Source organism: Rhinolophus hipposideros (genome assembly GCF_964194185.1).
Source record: "Rhinolophus hipposideros genome assembly, chromosome: 14".
Classification (NCBI taxonomy): Eukaryota; Metazoa; Chordata; class Mammalia; order Chiroptera; family Rhinolophidae; genus Rhinolophus; species Rhinolophus hipposideros.
The window spans coordinates 16,061,530-16,079,431 of NC_138060.1; the positions used below are offsets into that span (position 1 = coordinate 16,061,530).

The window sequence follows — 17,902 nt, forward strand, 5'->3', positions numbered from 1 at the left end:
ATAAAACACATACAAGGTCAAGAAATAGAACTTTACCAGTACCTCAAAAGCCCCCTCATGTCCCCTCCCAAACACTGTTTTTTCCCTCCTTTAAATGTAACCACTACCCTGATTCTTAATAGTAATAAGTTTCTTGCTTTTCTTTATAGTTTTATTACCCACCCTTGGATCCCTAAACACTGTAGTTTAGTATTGCCTGCTTTTTAAAAAAAACACACTGTATAAATGGATGTGAACATATGGATGTGAACATATGTATTATTTTGTCTTTGATTCTTTGCTCATTATTATGCTTGTGAGTCAAACATTACATGAAAACAATTTTCAATAAATTTTAATTACATGGAAAATGGAATAGGAAAAATGATAGAGGGATGAAAGAGTTAAGATGCATGTTTTACTAATAGTTTTGCCTCTAAAGAGCTTTGAGCAAGTCACACGAACTCTCAGGATCTCCTTTTTCTTCTCTAAAATGTGATGGAATGGTTTTAAATGATTGATAGGACCCTTGTAGCTCTAACATTTGATGAAACTGGATAAATAGGTGTTATACTGTGTTATCCTTAATTTCTTTCATTTTTGTTTTCATTAGGTTGTCTTGGAGATACCCAGTTTTGTTTTAGATTTCGACAGTCTTCTGGGAGGAGGGTGTCACTGCATTGTCTCCTGGATCAATTTGACAAAGATTTACCAGTTTACTTAAAGGTTGGAAAAGTAGTGATAGAAGAATGTCCATGTGAGAGGAAACTTTAGAACTCACTGAGTTACCCTCTTACAGCTTTCAGAAATATTTTGCTTTTCTTTTGTTATTATGTACTGCTGAATTTCCTAAGTGAATCTGATTTATAAAGATTCACTATGTGAGTAAAAGAGACTTTATAAAGTTACTGTTCGTCTAACATATTATACTGCCATTGTGAATTATAGAAATTTATTAGAACGCTGAGGTAATTTTTTTTTCATTTGTTAATAACTTTGTTTAGATGTGGACGTAGGGTGGTACTATACCATTTAATATCACCCAGAGTTGAAATTCCTGTGGTAATTCCTACCTAGCTTATTATAGAATTATAGTTGTCTCTTTTTGATTTTTTAATGAACTTTTTTTTATAGTTGTAGTTTATTAAAAATAAGCTTAACAATTCAGATGATTCCAGAGTGCAGGTTTCTGTTTGGTACTCTACACTTTCATCTCTCTACCTGAGGAACACTTCCATCTGGATGTCCTATCAGCACATTCAATATGAACTTGACATAGTTTGCCTAAAATCAGCATTTACAGTTTACCTCCTTGGTTCCACTAATGACAGGAACCCTCTCCCAGTTAGCTAAGATACTACCTTTGAAATATCTCTTATAGTCATCTCCTCTTTTTCCATGACCTTTTGCTATCACTATTAATATATTCTTTAACTGATGACAATAATAGCTACTATTTATTAAAGTTTTTTTTATGTTCTAGGGATTGTATCAATAAGCATATAGTATCTCATTAGTCCTCCCTATAGAATTCTGAGAACATTCCTTTTGCAAATGAAGGAATTGAGGGCTATTGAGAATCAGAAATTTGCCCAAAGATATCTCATGTTTTTATTTTTTCCAACGCAGTGTATCTTACACAGTGTTGCCAGCTGAAGTGTACTTATATAAAAATAAATAAAATTTTAAATGACTGCCTATTGTTTAGTGAATAAAGATCTAATGATAGTACTGTTTCCTTGTCCTCAATTTTTGGGCCTCCAAGAATGAGGTCTTCACCTTTTCAGTTTCCAGCTTCATTTCCTTTCCATAAGGTGTCATATTTTAGCCAAAATGAACTACTTTTATCTTGCTTTTTCCTGGAATAGCTTGTCTTTTTCTGTTTCTGTATGTTTTTGCTCAAACTCCTTGCCTTCTAATGTCTTTGTTTTTATTTAAATTATATCCATCCTTCAAGGCCCAATTCAAAACCATCTGCCGCTATGAAATCTTTATCGATATCCATAGACAGAGGTATTAATAATTTCTTCCCCCTTGGCCTCCTTGTAACGCTTTGTGCTTTCTTCATAGCACTTGCCCTCCTATTCTGTAATGGTCATTTTTGTACTTTTCTTCTCTCTTACATTAAGGAACTGTCTTATGCATCTTTTTATGTTATCTAACACAGTGCCTTATTCCAAGTAGGTGGTTGATTAGTATTTGTTTAAAGAATAACAATCAAATAAGGAACTGGGCCAATAGTTTATTCCATTAGGATGTTGAAACTTCTTAAATTTTTTGGAATATAATTACCTTTCAAATTGTATGTTGATAAATATTCCAATGTTTCATTATTATTGGGTAAAAATACAACTCCGTGTATAAGATTCAGATTGGCATTTAACTCCTGTTATTTTCTTTCTTGAAATTTTACATTAGGATACCTCATTTTGTTAAAACTGACCCTAATTCAAAACTGTAGGTGGAATTTAAAAATAAATATAACATTGGGGAAAATAAAATTTTGTTTCCTAACTCCCATTAATTAGTACAGATATGAATAAAGAATATAAGGAGAGTAAGCTATAGGGAGAAAATATGACTTTAGTTTTTTAGTTACAATTATTTCTTCTTTGGGAGTTAGCAGGTTTTTGTCTATTACTGTCATAATTATTGTTAGTGTTGGTGGAAAAGCATAACTAGCTCTTTGTGTATACCTCATAACTCAGTTCAGATTTATATAGGAACCTGATGTTAATAAAAGATGACTATATATTTAATTTGTCACTTCTTTCATAGAAGGATCCTGCTTATTTTTATGGATATGTGTATTTCCGACAAATTCGAGACAAATCTCTAAAAAGAGGCTACTTTCAGAAGGTAATTTTCATATACACTAATAGAAAAAAATATTTTCATATTGCTATTAGAAAAATAGAAACTGTTCGAATGAACAGTCTCTAGTCTTTGATATTTTATCTTTAAACATACTAGAATTCATATTTTATCTTTGCTTTTTTAGATTGTAAACACCTGTTCCTAGATTTTTAACTGCCATTGAATTTTGCCTTTCTGCTATCTCTGTACTAGATTCCTGACAGTAAGTTACAGTTATTTATGAAACTGTCAAAAGTAGAAGACTCTGCTTAATTTTTACATTTTAGAATAAGGGAAAGAATAAACAGATTGTAATATAGTTACAATTAATTAAAGGCTGCAGTATCTTTCTGAAGTGTTAGTAAATATATTTTAGCAACATCTTAGTCATTACTGTTTTAACTCTAAATGTACAGCCTTTCACTTTCTTAAAAAAAATTAGTTCTAACAGGGTCCCAGCTAACAGGGACCCTCCTTTACCTTTTGTAACCAGAATGTGCCTTGACCAATAATTGATGTTTGATAGAAAGGTTAAAAGTAGTTTAAAAAAAAAAACGATTTTAAGAAAATTAGCCTACTCTCTATCTGAAGTGATCAAACTGTAAAGTCACCATTTTTAATAAGCACGTGACTATGACCACTGAACTCTAAAATATAATAGTCATAGATCTTAGTTTGAAAAAGTGTCACAATTTGCTCTTTCTTTATTAGGAGGAGCTCATCTAGTTAATTCCTGATACTGCTTTGCTAACGACGGTAGTAAGTAGGCTTTGGGAAATGATCCATTGGTCTGTTTATAGGAAATTCTTTTTCCTGAAAAGCAGGAAAATCTGTGAATGTGCTTTTATGCTATTAAAGTGTAGTAATAAGGTTAAACTTTCTCTATTTTGCAACTGTAGTTTTGTTTCCTTTTAATCATCCACCATAAAAGCCTTTTTATTTCAAAAGCCACATTTTTTTTGTTGTTGCTGAATTTAGCTTGTTAGTAATTGATTATGTAAGAAATGACAAGCTTAAATTATAATCATTAGGAAATTTAAAAAATTGTTTCTTTTTTTCCTTCCAGTCTTTGGTTTTGATCAGCAAACTACCTTATATTCATTTTTTTCACACTGTACTCAAACAGATAGCACCAGAGTATTTTGAAAAGAACGAACCTTATCTGGAAGCAGGTGAGTTAAACACTATGTGAGTTAGTTACCTTTATGAAAGAGTTTTAACAATTTTACTGGAAATGATCTGATAAAAATGAAGTTGATCTGAAAAATTAGTTAAGAATTTTAAGGCTGTATGGTGGGGGAGAAATGTAAAACTATTCTTCTGGTATCTTTACCTAGACATACCAAATACTGTATCTTTTTATCTGTTTTTACAATATAGATGATGCCTATTTATTAGGATGATAATAGAAATATTGAGTTGATAGTTCTGATACCACTTGATACAGAGAGAGGACCTCTGCCAGATGGTATGCTTTTATAGCTAATTTTAGCAGTAGTAAATGAATAGGAAAACTCGCTTTTTATCCTTTTATTTTGTTTCTTTAAAAATTTTTATTAACCAATTTATATCCTAGAACATAGGCATATTTCTGGTGGAATATAAGATATTTTCACTACTTTTATCTTCCATCCTTCCCACTATATTTTTCTTGCTCTATAGAAAATAGAGTTCTAATTTCTAATGTTCCATTTTTCATATTTTAATATTTCCACTTATACTAAGGAAATACTTTATTATGTTTTTCAGCTTGTAATGATGTTGATCGATGGCCTGCCCCAGTGCCAGGGAAAACATTATACCTGCCTATTACGGGGGTGGTAATGAAGGTAATAGCTTATATTTAATTTGATTTTTAAAAGGTCTTTAAGAAGTTCACACGTGAATTTCACTTTTTAGCTTCCTAATAACATTCAGTCCTGTTATTGCTTTTACTTGTTTTTCTTTGATAGGATGAGTTACAGAAATACCAAAATTCATCCTGCTGCACAGAACCATTAGTTATACAACTCCAGGGGCTATCAATCTGTTTTATCTTGTAGAGTTTGCATAAGGGGGTCATTCTTATATATGTGAATGTAAATGCCACCTAGAATTCTGCTAGTCCATGGCCCTCCAGAGATGGGTGGTACTTGTAGAATCGAATATGAATTACTAAAAATTAAAAGAAATTAGGAAAGCCATTGGTTCTTAGTCTTAGTGATCTTAACATGTAATGTCATACCATACATGTCCATCCTAGGGTATTGTTCTCTGTAAGTTTTCTTTCTTTCATTTTTTAAAAATGAATTAGCATTTTGCGCTCAGGTTTTGTATGAATGTGCTCTATAAGTGCTTTTGCAATTCGTTTTCTTTTTTTAATTTACTGGGGTGACAATGGTTAGTAAAATTACGTAATTCATTTTCAAGTTGGACTTATGTTTGGCAATGCTCTCTCTTTAGATGTGCTCATTTCTGTAAGAGCTGTGTTTTCTGTGGTTTTTTTTTTTCCCCCAGGGAAATCATCAAAAGTAGTGCTCATAGCTCTTGGTTCAGAGTTCTCATGGCTTCCTGTGAGATTTATCCCATAGTTTGGCAAGCTTGAGAGGGTGTGTTTGGGTGTGTGTACATTAATGAAGCAAAGATTGGAACAATAAACAGGAAGCGGTATGAAGTTGATGTCCTTTTTCTGTTTTTCAGCACATGTACTTCTCATTGGGTTAGTGATTTCTGTGTGTATGGGAATATGGAGACCTTGGTTCACTTACCTTCTGCTGTGACTGAAAATAAATATGACTTTAGTATTTTAATCTGAGATAAACACTTTGTTTTTGTGGCTTTTTAGGCATTGCTAAGTGTACCTTTTTATTGGCAGGATAGAGCGCTTCTGATCCCTCATTGTGTTGGGATTGGGAAATTATAGAAATGGCATTCTTTTGTAGCCAAAGTTAATTTCTTCTTTTTCTTTTTAAGGTACGAATTCCCACATGTCATGATAAGCCTGGGACAACTCAAATAGCGCAGTTAACTCAGCAGGTAGTGTTATACTGTAGTAGAATAATCCAGCACATATAGTCTCTTTAACAGAATTTTTAAACTAGTAAATGCAGTTTCTTGGACTTACGATATATTTCTGAATATTACTGAAATATCCTATTAAATGAGTTTTTAATGAATTGATGATAAACTTCCTGATGGTTCTCAGATTTTTTTTTCCCCTTGTTCTTTTCTCTGGTAGGTACTGTCGAGAACTCAGAATTTATGCTGTAATTGTGAGGTCGGGGGAAAGTAAATATTTTTTTCAACAAAGTTTAATTCTAACAAAACTTTTAGAGTGGTCAGCAGACCTCTGTTTTTAGGAAACTTAGTCAAAAGGATTCTGTAGTTATGATTGCCTTTCATTTTTCCCAAAGCTACATCTATTCATAGGTGGGATTGAATTTATCATTTGAAATGTTTTATTAACATTTTCATTGTTCTTTTTGCATTGAATAAAAATGGAGAGCAATAGGAAAGCTAATTTTTCCTGTTATATATATCAACCAATATTATGGTAGTATTTCATAGTTGTGAATTAATCTAACATCTGACTATTGGATTAATACTTTATTCATGGAATCTGTGTTATCCTCGACCTGCTGCTGTGTTAAGGGAGATTGGTAAGACCCACTCTCTTTGTGGTTTCTGGAAGAAAAGAATTTTAAAAGATAGAGCAATATGGCTTATTGATCTTAAGATAAGTAGGCATATTTTAAAAATCAGTTTCTGTAAATTTTAATGACATCTCTAGTTTTTCTTTTCTATGTTTTAGGCGGACACACATATATCTGTTATTTTACCTACTGTTCATGAGGTGGATCTTTTCAGGTAAAGAGTAAAAAATTTCAATTGCCTTTTCTCTTTTGCTGTGTGATGCTAATTTCCTTCAGAAAAATGAATGTTCTTTATGAATGAAATGTGGAAAAAACTGGAAGAAAATAGTCATTATGTTTCACATGTTAAAATCAATGGTTCATCCCTGATTACATGATACTAACTTTGACAGGGAAATTTGGATATGGATTGTATATTACATGGTAGAAACAAATTATTTTTTGTTTGGTTTTCTGTGAGGATGGTATTGTAATAATCATAATAATTGTAAGAAAATGCACTTATTTTTTTAGAGATGCATTTTAAAGTATTTTGAGATGAAATGTCATGAAGCTTGTGTTTTGTTTTAAAGTACTTCAGTAAGAAAAAGTAAATGAAGTAAAAATGGCAAAATATTGTTAATGCTAGATGATAGGTATAAAGGAGTTCTTAACACTGTTGTCTTTATTTTTCTGTGTGTTTGAAACTTTTTAAAATGCAAAATAAGACAGATAATATAGCACTTAAAAAAGAGTAAGAAAAAAGTTACCAATGTTTGTGCCTTACACAGATCAGCTAAATAAGAATCTTTGGATTGGTGCCCAAGTTCCAGCTCCTGTGTGGTTCTGATGTGTAGCCCAGCTTGAGAAACCACTGCTACCGTGTTTCCCCAAAAATAAGACCTAGCTGGACCATCAGCTCTAATGCATCTTTTGGAGCAAAAATTAATAGACGACCCGGTCTTATTTTAATATAAGACCCGGACTTATATAATACCGGGTATAATATAATATAATTAATATAATATAATATAATATAATATAATATAATATAATATAATATAATACAATATAATACAATATAATACAATATAATACAATATAATATATAATAATAATATAATACTGAGTCTTGTCTTAATTTTTGCTCCAAAAGACTCATTAGAGCTGATGGTCCGGCTAGGTCTTATTTTCGGGGAAACATGGTATGAATGAGCAATTACTAATTACTAATAATACATGTATTCAGGAATCACATGAAAGATTTAGAATGGGTTTTTGGTTTGTTTTTGTGTGTGTGGCGTGTGTGTGTGTGACCTTTAAAGTGCATGGAATGCTTCAATGATTGATTAATTCTATATGCTAGATTTGTTTTATATACTTGGTCCTAGCACAGCCCAGTAATTCACTTCTAGGTATTTACCCAATAAAAATGAAAACATGTATCTACACAAAGACCTGTATACAAATATTTATAGAGGCTTTATATACCAACCTAATGATAGATGCAAATGTCCATCAACTGGCAAATGGATTAACAAAAATGAGATATATGCATGTGCATGGAATACTTTTCAGCAATTAAAAAAAAGAATGAACTACTGATATAGTTCATGATAACAACTTAGATGACTTTCAGAAGCATTATGTTTTAGTGAAAGGAGCCAAATTTTAAAGAGCTACTTACTGAATGATTCCATTCATATAATATTCTTGAAAAGCAAAACTATAGGGACAGAGATCAGTGGTTGTCTGGGAGTAGGGAAGGGAAATGGACTACAAAGGGGATGAGGGAATTTTTTGGGTTATGGAACTGTTCTTTATCTTTGGTAAGTATGAATTTTACTGTATGTAAATTATAAATCTTAAAAACAAATTAATTTTCCTTAAAAAATTAAATGTAGCATTCTTGGAATGAAAAGGGGAAGTGTCCCCCAAATAATAAATAAATATCACAGGGAACATACACTAATAGGAATACATACTATTTATAGTTTTGATGCATCATTTATTAAGGAATAAACTAAAGAATTGGCAGAAGTTAATATAGAATTTGGTAACCAGACATTTGCTTTTGAACTACTGGGTACAAGTGCTTTTTTGTTTGTTATCAATTATTGTTACTTTTGTAGTAATTAATTAATTCTATCACTAATAACTTTGATTAGTATGTGTCTTTTCTCCTGAATGTGAATTATATGTTATTGTTTTTAAAGTAGGACAAGTTAGTTAGTTTTTTTTATTATTTATTTTATTTATTTTTTAAAAGATTTTATTGTGTAAGGGGAACAGGGCTTTATTGGGGAACAGTGTGTACTTCCAGGACTTTTTTCCAAGTCAAGTTGTTGTCCTTTCAGTCTTAGTTGTGGAGGGCACAGCTCAGCTCCAGGTCCAGTTGCCATTGCTAGTTGCAGAGGGTGCAGCCCACCATCCCTTGCGGGATTCGAGGAATCAAACTGGCAACCTTGTGGTTGAGAGCCCACTGACCCATGTGGGAATCGAACCGGCAGCCTTCAGAGTTAGGAACATAGAGCTCTAACCGCCTGAGCCACCGGGCCGGCCCCAGTTTGTTGTTTTTTAATTTTTGTTGCTCAAGAGATGAGAAAACCAAACCTTGAAGAATAATAACCTCAGACAGAGATAGTACTGTGCCAAGCATTTAATATCTGACGATCGTATTAATACTTTATCCATGACAACACTTTATTTTTTGTGTGTAGAGCTTACATTTTACATTTATTAGAGTGAATAAGAGTTTAAATGTTTATCAGTCATAGTGAAGGTGATATTTTTATATCAAGACTGAGCTTGCAAGCAAAGGACAGAGACCTGGAAAGATACTTGAAGTTGAGTGGCAGAGATACAGTTGAGGGTAGGGGCCTGTTTCCCTCCTTTCATGCCTTTGGGTTTAGCTCTCTCTTGATCATAGAAATAGTCTTCTCATGTAGTTTCCAAGTTGGGCTTGGAACTGAAGGATAGTTTTATGTGGAAATAAACTGATGTTCTCTTGCCTACAATCAAGGACATTTTACCTCAGGATACTTGCTGTTGGTTCTTTGCACAGCAAGAAGCATGTAAGTTAAGTGTTGCTGTGTTCCCATTCCCCGACCCCATCCCATAGTAAAGTGATTTTGCCTTTTTACCCCATTGGCAGAATAGACAACAGTTATGGCTGTTCCTGTGTTTCAAAGACTAAGCAAGCTTATCACCATATAAAATGTGTTTGATGCTCTTTGATACATGTTAGTTTCTTTTAACTTTTAAAAGATTATAACATGCTGTATCTTTCTGGAAAGATTCACACACACACACACACACACACACATACACACACACACACACTACACTCTGTGGTAAGTGGTAAGTACAGTCCAAAAAACTTTTTCCCTGAATCATTTGATAGTATTAATAAGTTGGAAAACAAATGCCCATCATCCCTGAATACGTTAGTGTTTATTTCCTACAAATCAGAATACAATGCAGCCATCAAAATTGGAAAATTAACATTGATAAATTAATACTACCAATACTAAGACCACATTCAAATGTCACCAGTTGTTACCATAATACTTAGTTGAGAATCATCTGTTAATTTAGTTACCATGTCTCTCTAGTCTCTCTCCTTTAGTCTGGAATAACTAGCTCCTCAATCTTCCTTTCACTTTCATGACCCTGACATTCTCGTGGATTAGAGGACAGTTATTTTGCAGAAAATCCCTCAGTTTAGGTTTATCTAGGATTTACTCATGACTAGATTCATTCAGGCTCTGCCTCTTTAGTAAGGAGGTAGGAATCAAGTTTGGTGTGCCTTGGTACTGAAAGTGTTCCCTTTGATCACTCGGTTAAAATGGTGTTCTCCAAGCTTCTCCATTGATAAGTTCTTTTTACTTTTGTAATTCAGTATTTTGTGGGGAGGTATGTCTATTAGTTATTTATTGCTGTGTAATAAATTGCCCCAAAACTTAGAGGCTCGAAAGAACAAACATTATTTGACAGTTTTGGAGGGTTAGGATCTGGGAACTTCCTAGCTGGATAGTTGTAGCTCTGGATCTCTTACGGGATTGCAGTCAAGTTGTCAGCTGAGGTTTTAGTCAGTTGGACAAGTGGGATTGGAGGATCTTGACTGGAGCTGGGGTCTACTTCTCTAGAGGGCTTGCTTACTTGGCTATTGGCTGGAGGTCACAGTTCCTTGTGGCTATTGGCAGGACGCCTCATTCCTAGACACGTGGACCTCTACATAGGGCTGCTAGAATGTTCTAACATTACCAGCAGGTGATCTGAAAGAAGGCTGAAGTTAGAATGACTTTTATGACCTAATATTCAAATTGTACATTGTCACTTACCCTCTTTATTACATGTCAGCCACTAATCTAGCCCACACCAAGAGGGAGAGAATTAGGCTCCATGTTTTAAAAGGAGTGTCAGTGAATTTGTAGAAATATTTTAAAATATCAACACTATTTATGTGTGTCTGAATGGACTGTTAGTTTCCTATTTTATTGAACAGATTATTAAAATCCATTATTGTCATCTGTTTTGATCTTCAGATTATCCCCAATTTGGCCAGTGAGAATCCACTTCAAGCTGGCCTGTTTTTTGACATATTCTTTTCATTCTTTAAACACTTTCTTGCATTCTGGTGTAAGCTGTTCCAGGCTTTTTTCGGTTTTGTTTTTAATTAAAAAATTGATATATAATTCACATACCATAATATTCACTCTTTTAAAGTATACAGTTCAGTGGTTTTTAATATATTCACAAAATTGTGCAACCATCACTGCTAGTTCCAGGACATTTTCATCACTTTAAAAAGTAACGCTGTACCCATTAGCAGATACTCCCCATTCCCTATTTCCTCAGCCACTGGTAGCCATTTATCTACTTATCCAGGCCACCTCTCTATGTGGATACCCTCATTCCCTTGCTCTAACCCCACCACGGACAATCTCCTAACTCTGGCTGTGCCATGTCACACCACACTGCCCCTTCATGACTATCACACTTCCTGGGCTCTGTATCCCCAAACCAGATCATCTCCACGTATGAGTATGTATACCTTTCTTACCACATTTGGGTTCAAACAGCCCCATAGCAAGCCACCCTTCCACATGGATGTCTACTTTATCTTGCACAAACCCTGACACCCCTTCCTGGGCTAACGTGGCTCTCTTTCCCTCCTTGCAGAGATGCCTATCATGCATTGTGTTCTGCTTTAGGATTGAATTGTTTAGGAAGGAAAGAGGAGGAAGCGCTCCTTTGCCTTATCCTTGAACTATTTATTGGTTTATTTTTTTACTTCACATTTGTCTTCTTGCCTTTGAATAGTTAAAATTAACTTTTCCTAACTTTCATCTCACCAATTTGTTGTGTATTCTTGCGCTTAAACGTTATGTTTTTTCCTTTTCTTTTTCTTTTTGTGTGTATCTGTGTTTTCAACTAGGTAGATTGGTTATGATTTTTATAAATACATAAGTATTTTTTTCTATAATATACTACAAAAAATTGTTACCCTACCAGGAGGAATTATTAAATAAATAAGTTACCAAATATCGGAGGCTGAGTAGTATACCAGAGTTATATCCTGATAGGCTTCCACCCAATTCCAGGGCTGCTGTAAAAATATGCTGCATGTCTGTAGGGGGAGGATCTACCCACCAAATCATTCTGTTGTTTGGCATTAGAACTCCCCCTTGTGATTTGTTTTCATCCTTCTTTAATATGGAAGGCATTTGCTTTTAAGCTAAGTGTATCTAATAAACATCTTTTGGAAAATTAATTTTTCTTGTTTCCTTCAAAATATTTAGAATAGAAATTCAAATGTAACAGCAATATTGATAAAGATGGATCTACCATATAATACAACAATTTAATAATTATTTTATATGCATTTATTGTTTGTCAGCCACTCTGTGTCAATATACTGCATTTAATTTTGTAAAAATTGGATGAGTGAAATTGAGATATATTTTTATGTGGATAAAAGGAACTTTTATTTATATGCATCCCCATATTATAAGTGAATTTGTATATCAGATCAAGGTACACATAGCTGGAAGAATTTCTATCAAAGTGAAGTTTTTAGAATGATTATATAGGAACTTAAGAAACAGATTGGATAAACAACAATCTTATTACGGTGTAAATACCTTTCAGGTGTTTCTGTCCAGTTTTCTTCCATAGTCAGATGCTTTGGGAGCTGGTGTTGTTGGGGGAGCCCCTTGTCGTCATGGCACCATCACCATCGGAGTCTTCAGAGACTGTATTGGCACTTGTTAAGTGAGTATAATTGGTTCCTGCTGGTGAGAGTTGCAGCACTTTCCCATCTGTGGTATGTTTGTACACTCGTTGTATTGCTCCACACAACAACTCTGTAAGATGGTAGTGCTTATTATAGCACCATTTTGTGTATGAGAAAATTAATTCAGGATCCATGAGGGCTGGAACCATGTTCTTGTTTTTCCGAGCAACAGGCATGTTCATTCACTTAAACGAAGTTGTCCCCTGGTAAATGTTAGTTGCGTGAATGGTCAGTGTCTATCTAGTAAAAGGCATATGACTAGTGAATGATAGAATCAGAATTTCACCCCATCTTCTGCCCCAAGTCCAGTGTTCTTTCAATATGCCATTCCATATTATGCATTTCCATTTGCTTTCTAGTTTCCTGAAATTAGTTAACCATTTATTAAAAAAGACAAATTATCCCATTGGGGGTATGCTGTATGTGTAGATGTTATTGAGTAGGGCCTTTAGTTTCTGTGTCATTTGTTTTACATGTTCTTCTTGCTCCACAGCTGTATTTCTCCACTGAAGTACTTCAGTGACTTCCGACCTTATTTCACTATTCATGATAGTGAATTCAAAGAATATACTACCCGTACTCAAGCCCCGTGAGTAAACAAAATAACTTTTATTAACCAAGTATTACCTGTATAACCAAATTACCGTGTTTGTGTTTCCCCAAAAATAAGACCTAGCCAGACAATCAGCTCTATTGTGTGTTTTGGAGCAAAAACGAATATAAGACTTGGTCTTATGTTATATTATTTATATAGTATCTATATATTATATTATATAAGACCCAGTCTTAGTTTACCCGGTCTTATAGTAAAATAAGACCGGGTCTTATATTCATTTTTGCTCCAAAAGATGCATGAGAGCTGATTGTCTGGCTAGGTCTTATTTTCAGGGGAACACGATATGTAGAATTATTTTTGGTAATAATTTAAAAGTTTAAATTTTGAACTTCTTGGCAGATTGATTTTTTGAGGGAAAGTTTGAGGAGCTGCAGGTTCACATTTCAAGAGTCAATATCTTATTTTCTTTGAATGATTTTATTTATTAGTGGAAGCTAGTAAATAATAGCCACCCAACTGTACTTTCAGTTCTATCTTCTTTCCTTACTTCAGGACCTCTTACAGCATCAGTTATCTCTTCTTGCTCTGTAACTTCCTTTTTCCTTCTTTCTCTTCTTCGAATCAGTATATAAACATGCAATTTCTTCCCAGTCTCTAAAAGGGGAAAAAAGACCTTACACTCTCCATTTTGGCTCTTGCCCTACTGCTCTGATTTATTCATCTCCACTGAAGTTATTCTTGCCGAAATCAGCAAGACCCTTTTCACTGCCTGACTCAGTGGGTACATTATTGTCTCATTTTTCCTGCTTTCCCTTTCTTGTACTGTTTAAGCTGTTGACCTTGAAAATATTTTAACTCTTGATACCACTCTCACATGGCTGTCTGGTGGTGCATCTCACTCTCCTGTGCAGAATTATCTTTCTGTGACAACCCCTTAGATGTTGGTCTTCTCCAGTGTTGTGTTCTGATTTCAGTCCAATAATTCTTTCTGTATAACCTTACCTGTACCCACAGCTTCTGTTAACACCTGTATACAGATGACTGAAATTTATCTTCCTAACCAAGATCTTTACAAGGTCTAGACCTATATATCCAAGTTTGTTTTGTTTGTTTGCTTTTAAACCACATTGCTACCTGGACATCTTAATGCCACCAGAAATTAAACATGTTCGAACTGAATTCTTTTTATCTCCTACTTTTCTTCCCTAATCCCATGCCTCTTACTATTTTCAAGAATGGTACTACTTTTCACTTAGTTACCGAAAAACCTAAATTATCATAAATTTCTCCTTAGTATGGTACACATCAAGTATTACCAAATTCTGTCCATTCAACATCCTAAAATATCTCTTATAACATTTATTTTTTTCCCAAAGCTTTCTTCCCAATCTCTAGTCTTTTTCATACTTCCTTGTTGGTTTTTCCCAAACCTCTTCCCCTCCTCATAGGGCATCTTCTAAATTTCTCCCAGAATGACCTTTCTAATAAGTACATTTTCATTCATGTGGCATTCCTTCACTCAATTCTTTAGTAGTTTTCACTTGTCTACAAGGTAACATGTAAACTTCTTAGCTTATTAACTTGGTACTTAATGATCTGACCCACATCTGCCCATCTGCTTTCATTTCTGACTATTCATGCTTCCTGCTTTGTGCTCTAGGAATGCTGAACTATATGTAGTTCTACGAACAGACCATGATCTCACTTCATTGTTCTGCACATACTATTTGTTCTCCTGCACCACCTTTACCACCCTATCCACTTGGCAAAGAATTCCTGTTCATTTTTCATGTCTTTGTGCAAATGTCATCTCTTTAGTGAGGCTTTCCTTTAATCCCCTGGTAGACACAGTGTGTCCTTTGTAATTATTGTACATTTTATACCACCTTCACTGTCTTCTAATTTCTGGCATCATTGGGTATATATACCCTTCTTTTTCCTTTGTGCTTTTAGAAAGACCATGTCTTTTCATCTTTATATGCGATGAACATGGTGTCTGGCATGTAGTTTCTATGTAATACATTGGCTAAAGAAAAATATAATCTATTATTCACTCAAAAGAAATTATAAACTATTTTTCACTGATGGAACATTCATATTTTTTTTCACTTTGTTTTTGTTTTGTTTTGTTTTGTTGTAGGCCCTCAGTCATATTAGGAGTAACCAACCCATTTTTTGCAAAAACGCTTCAGCACTGGCCACACATTATTCGAATAGGAGACCTTAAACCAGCAGGTAAAGTATAAACTGTTTTTAGTATGTAATATGACTCAGCAGGTTTATTTCTTCCCCTTTCTTTTTATCTTTTGGTTACTTTTTAATTATATTGATGGCAGCCCTCTTTGAGGCAACCTGAATGAGGGCCTTTGGAGAAGAGCATAACTTGTCACTAAAATATAAAGGTTCTTACACGTGTAACCCATTCCTCCTACCAAAAAATGTACTTTCAGTGTTATAAATATGAAATGAATTATAAGAAAATGAAACCTCAAAAATTTGAGGTACTTTTTGTATACGTATAGTCCAATTAAATAGGAATTTCCAACGCTGCTTGAATAAAACCTTATAGAAGCTTGAATTAATTCAACTTGGCACAAAATTCTCAGATCTCAAAACAAGTATTTACATTTCTGTGGTACTGATACTGATTAAGGAAGGGGTCCAAACGTTGTGCTTTCCTTGAGGAAATAAGATATATATACCTTGCTTGTGGTGGGTGTTTAAAAAGTTTTTTAAATGAGTAAATGAATTCTGAAGTTGGAAGTTTTGTTAACGTGGATGCCATTTAATGGTACCTATGACATTCTTCACTGGATGTTCCTTAATTTTCCATTGAAATAGTTGAGACTGGAGATAACAAAAATATTTTTTAATAACTTTAAGAGGTGATACTTTTAAAGACTTTTCTTTTGGTATACACAGGTATATTTAAAACATTTAATATTGTTTTATAATATATCTTCTAGTCTATAGATTAATCTACATAAACATTATTAGAGTCAGGGAATAACATTTTAAATCATATTATTTACAAATATTAGATTCAATCTTACACTGAAATCCTTAGATGTCTTATGACATAGAAGAAAAAGCAAAGGGTTTCACCCCCAGATCACACAGATCTGAGGCAGTACAGCTTCCTTAAGCCTCAAATTTGTCTGCCAGGAGGATTAAACACAGTGCCTAACATATGGCACTATGTAGATGTCATGGTTTCTTGCCATTTCATTATGTCCTGTCTGATTATTAAAGATAATTCAGAGCACGGCAGTTACCAGTGTCTTCGCTAAGAGAAGATATGAAAAGTTATTTTCTTAATCTTAATTTAATCTTGATATTTACTTTCATGGTTTTAGCCTATTAATATAGACTATTTGATTAATTGTAATATAGTAAATTATTATTTATCATCTTTTTCCAATGAAAAAGGCTCAATGTTGGGGATGTAAGTAGAGGAATTTTTGCATAAAATCATTGGTAAAGTAACATGTATTGATAAGTCTGTCTAACTTTTTAAGAAATTTTTTGCTAAACTATTTTTCAGAGTAGCCCACCATTTTACATTCTTACTACCAGCAGTATATGAGAGTTTCTAATTCTTTACATTCCTGCCAACATTTGATATTGTCTGTCTTTCTCATTGTAGCCATTTAGTGGGTTTGAAATGGTAGTTTTAACTTGTGTTTCCCTAGTGACTAATGATGTTGAGCATCTTTTCATCTAATTATTAGTTGTTCATTTATCTTCTTTGATGAAATGTTGATCTGAATCTTTTGCCCATTTTTAACTAGGTTGTCTTGTTATTTAGTTGTAAGAGATCTTTATGTATTTTGGACACAAAGCTGTTTTCAGTATATGATTTGCAAATATTTTCTCACAACACATGGCTTCTCTTTTTGTTTTGTTTTTTAAATTTTTTTATTGGGGAATATTGGGGAACAGTGTGTTTTTCCAGGGCACATCAGCTCCAAGTTGTTGTCCTTCAATCTAGTTGGGGAAGGCGCAGCTCAGCTCCAAGTCCAGTTGCCTTTTTCAGTCTTAGTTGCAGGAGGTGCAGCCCACCATCCCATGTGGGAATTGAACCGGCAACCTTGTTAAAGGCTCGCACTTTAACCAACTGAGCCATCCGGCTGTCCTGCCAGTAGCTCAGCAGCAGCTTTTTGTCTTCAGTCTATTTGTGGAGGGCGCAGCTTACTGGCCCCTATAGGAATCAAACTGCCAACCCTGTTGTTCAGAGCTCATGCTCTAACCAACTGAGCCATCCGGCTGCCCTCTTTTTGTTTTCTGAATGGTATATTTTGAAGGACAAGTGTTTACTTCTTTTCCAGTTTTATTGTGATACAATTGACAAACAGTACTGTATAAGTTTAATGTGTACAGCATAATGACTTGACTTACATATATGGTGGAAGTATTACCACAATTAGTTTAGTTAATATCCGTCATCTCATACAGATTTTTCAAAGAAAGAAAAAAATAAATTTTTTTCTTGTCATGAGAATTCTTAGGACTTACGCTCTTAAGAACTTTCAAATGTGCCATATAGCTGTGTTAACTGCAGTCATCATGTTGTACATTACATCCCCAGTATTTATTTATCCT

General features: G+C 33.9%; 1 protein-coding gene across 3 annotated transcripts in view; it reads left to right on the forward strand.

The window, feature by feature from the left end:
* DENND6A (DENN domain containing 6A) overlaps nucleotides 1–17,902 on the forward strand; it is a 44,193-nt gene that overhangs the window by 16,327 nt on the left and 9,964 nt on the right. The window contains exons 4-12 of one of the 3 annotated variants that reach the window (XM_081072942.1): nucleotides 593–705; nucleotides 2,758–2,838; nucleotides 3,902–4,007; nucleotides 4,585–4,664; nucleotides 5,788–5,850; nucleotides 6,626–6,681; nucleotides 12,600–12,722; nucleotides 13,238–13,333; nucleotides 15,441–15,535. In XM_081072942.1, coding sequence (XP_080929068.1) covers nucleotides 593–705; nucleotides 2,758–2,838; nucleotides 3,902–4,007; nucleotides 4,585–4,664; nucleotides 5,788–5,850; nucleotides 6,626–6,681; nucleotides 12,600–12,722; nucleotides 13,238–13,333; nucleotides 15,441–15,535 — 813 coding nt within the window. The remainder of the gene's footprint in view (nucleotides 1–592; nucleotides 706–2,757; nucleotides 2,839–3,901; nucleotides 4,008–4,584; nucleotides 4,665–5,787; nucleotides 5,851–6,625; nucleotides 6,682–12,599; nucleotides 12,723–13,237; nucleotides 13,334–15,440; nucleotides 15,536–17,902) is intronic. The other 2 variants (XM_081072943.1, XM_081072944.1) reach the window with 2 other exon arrangements.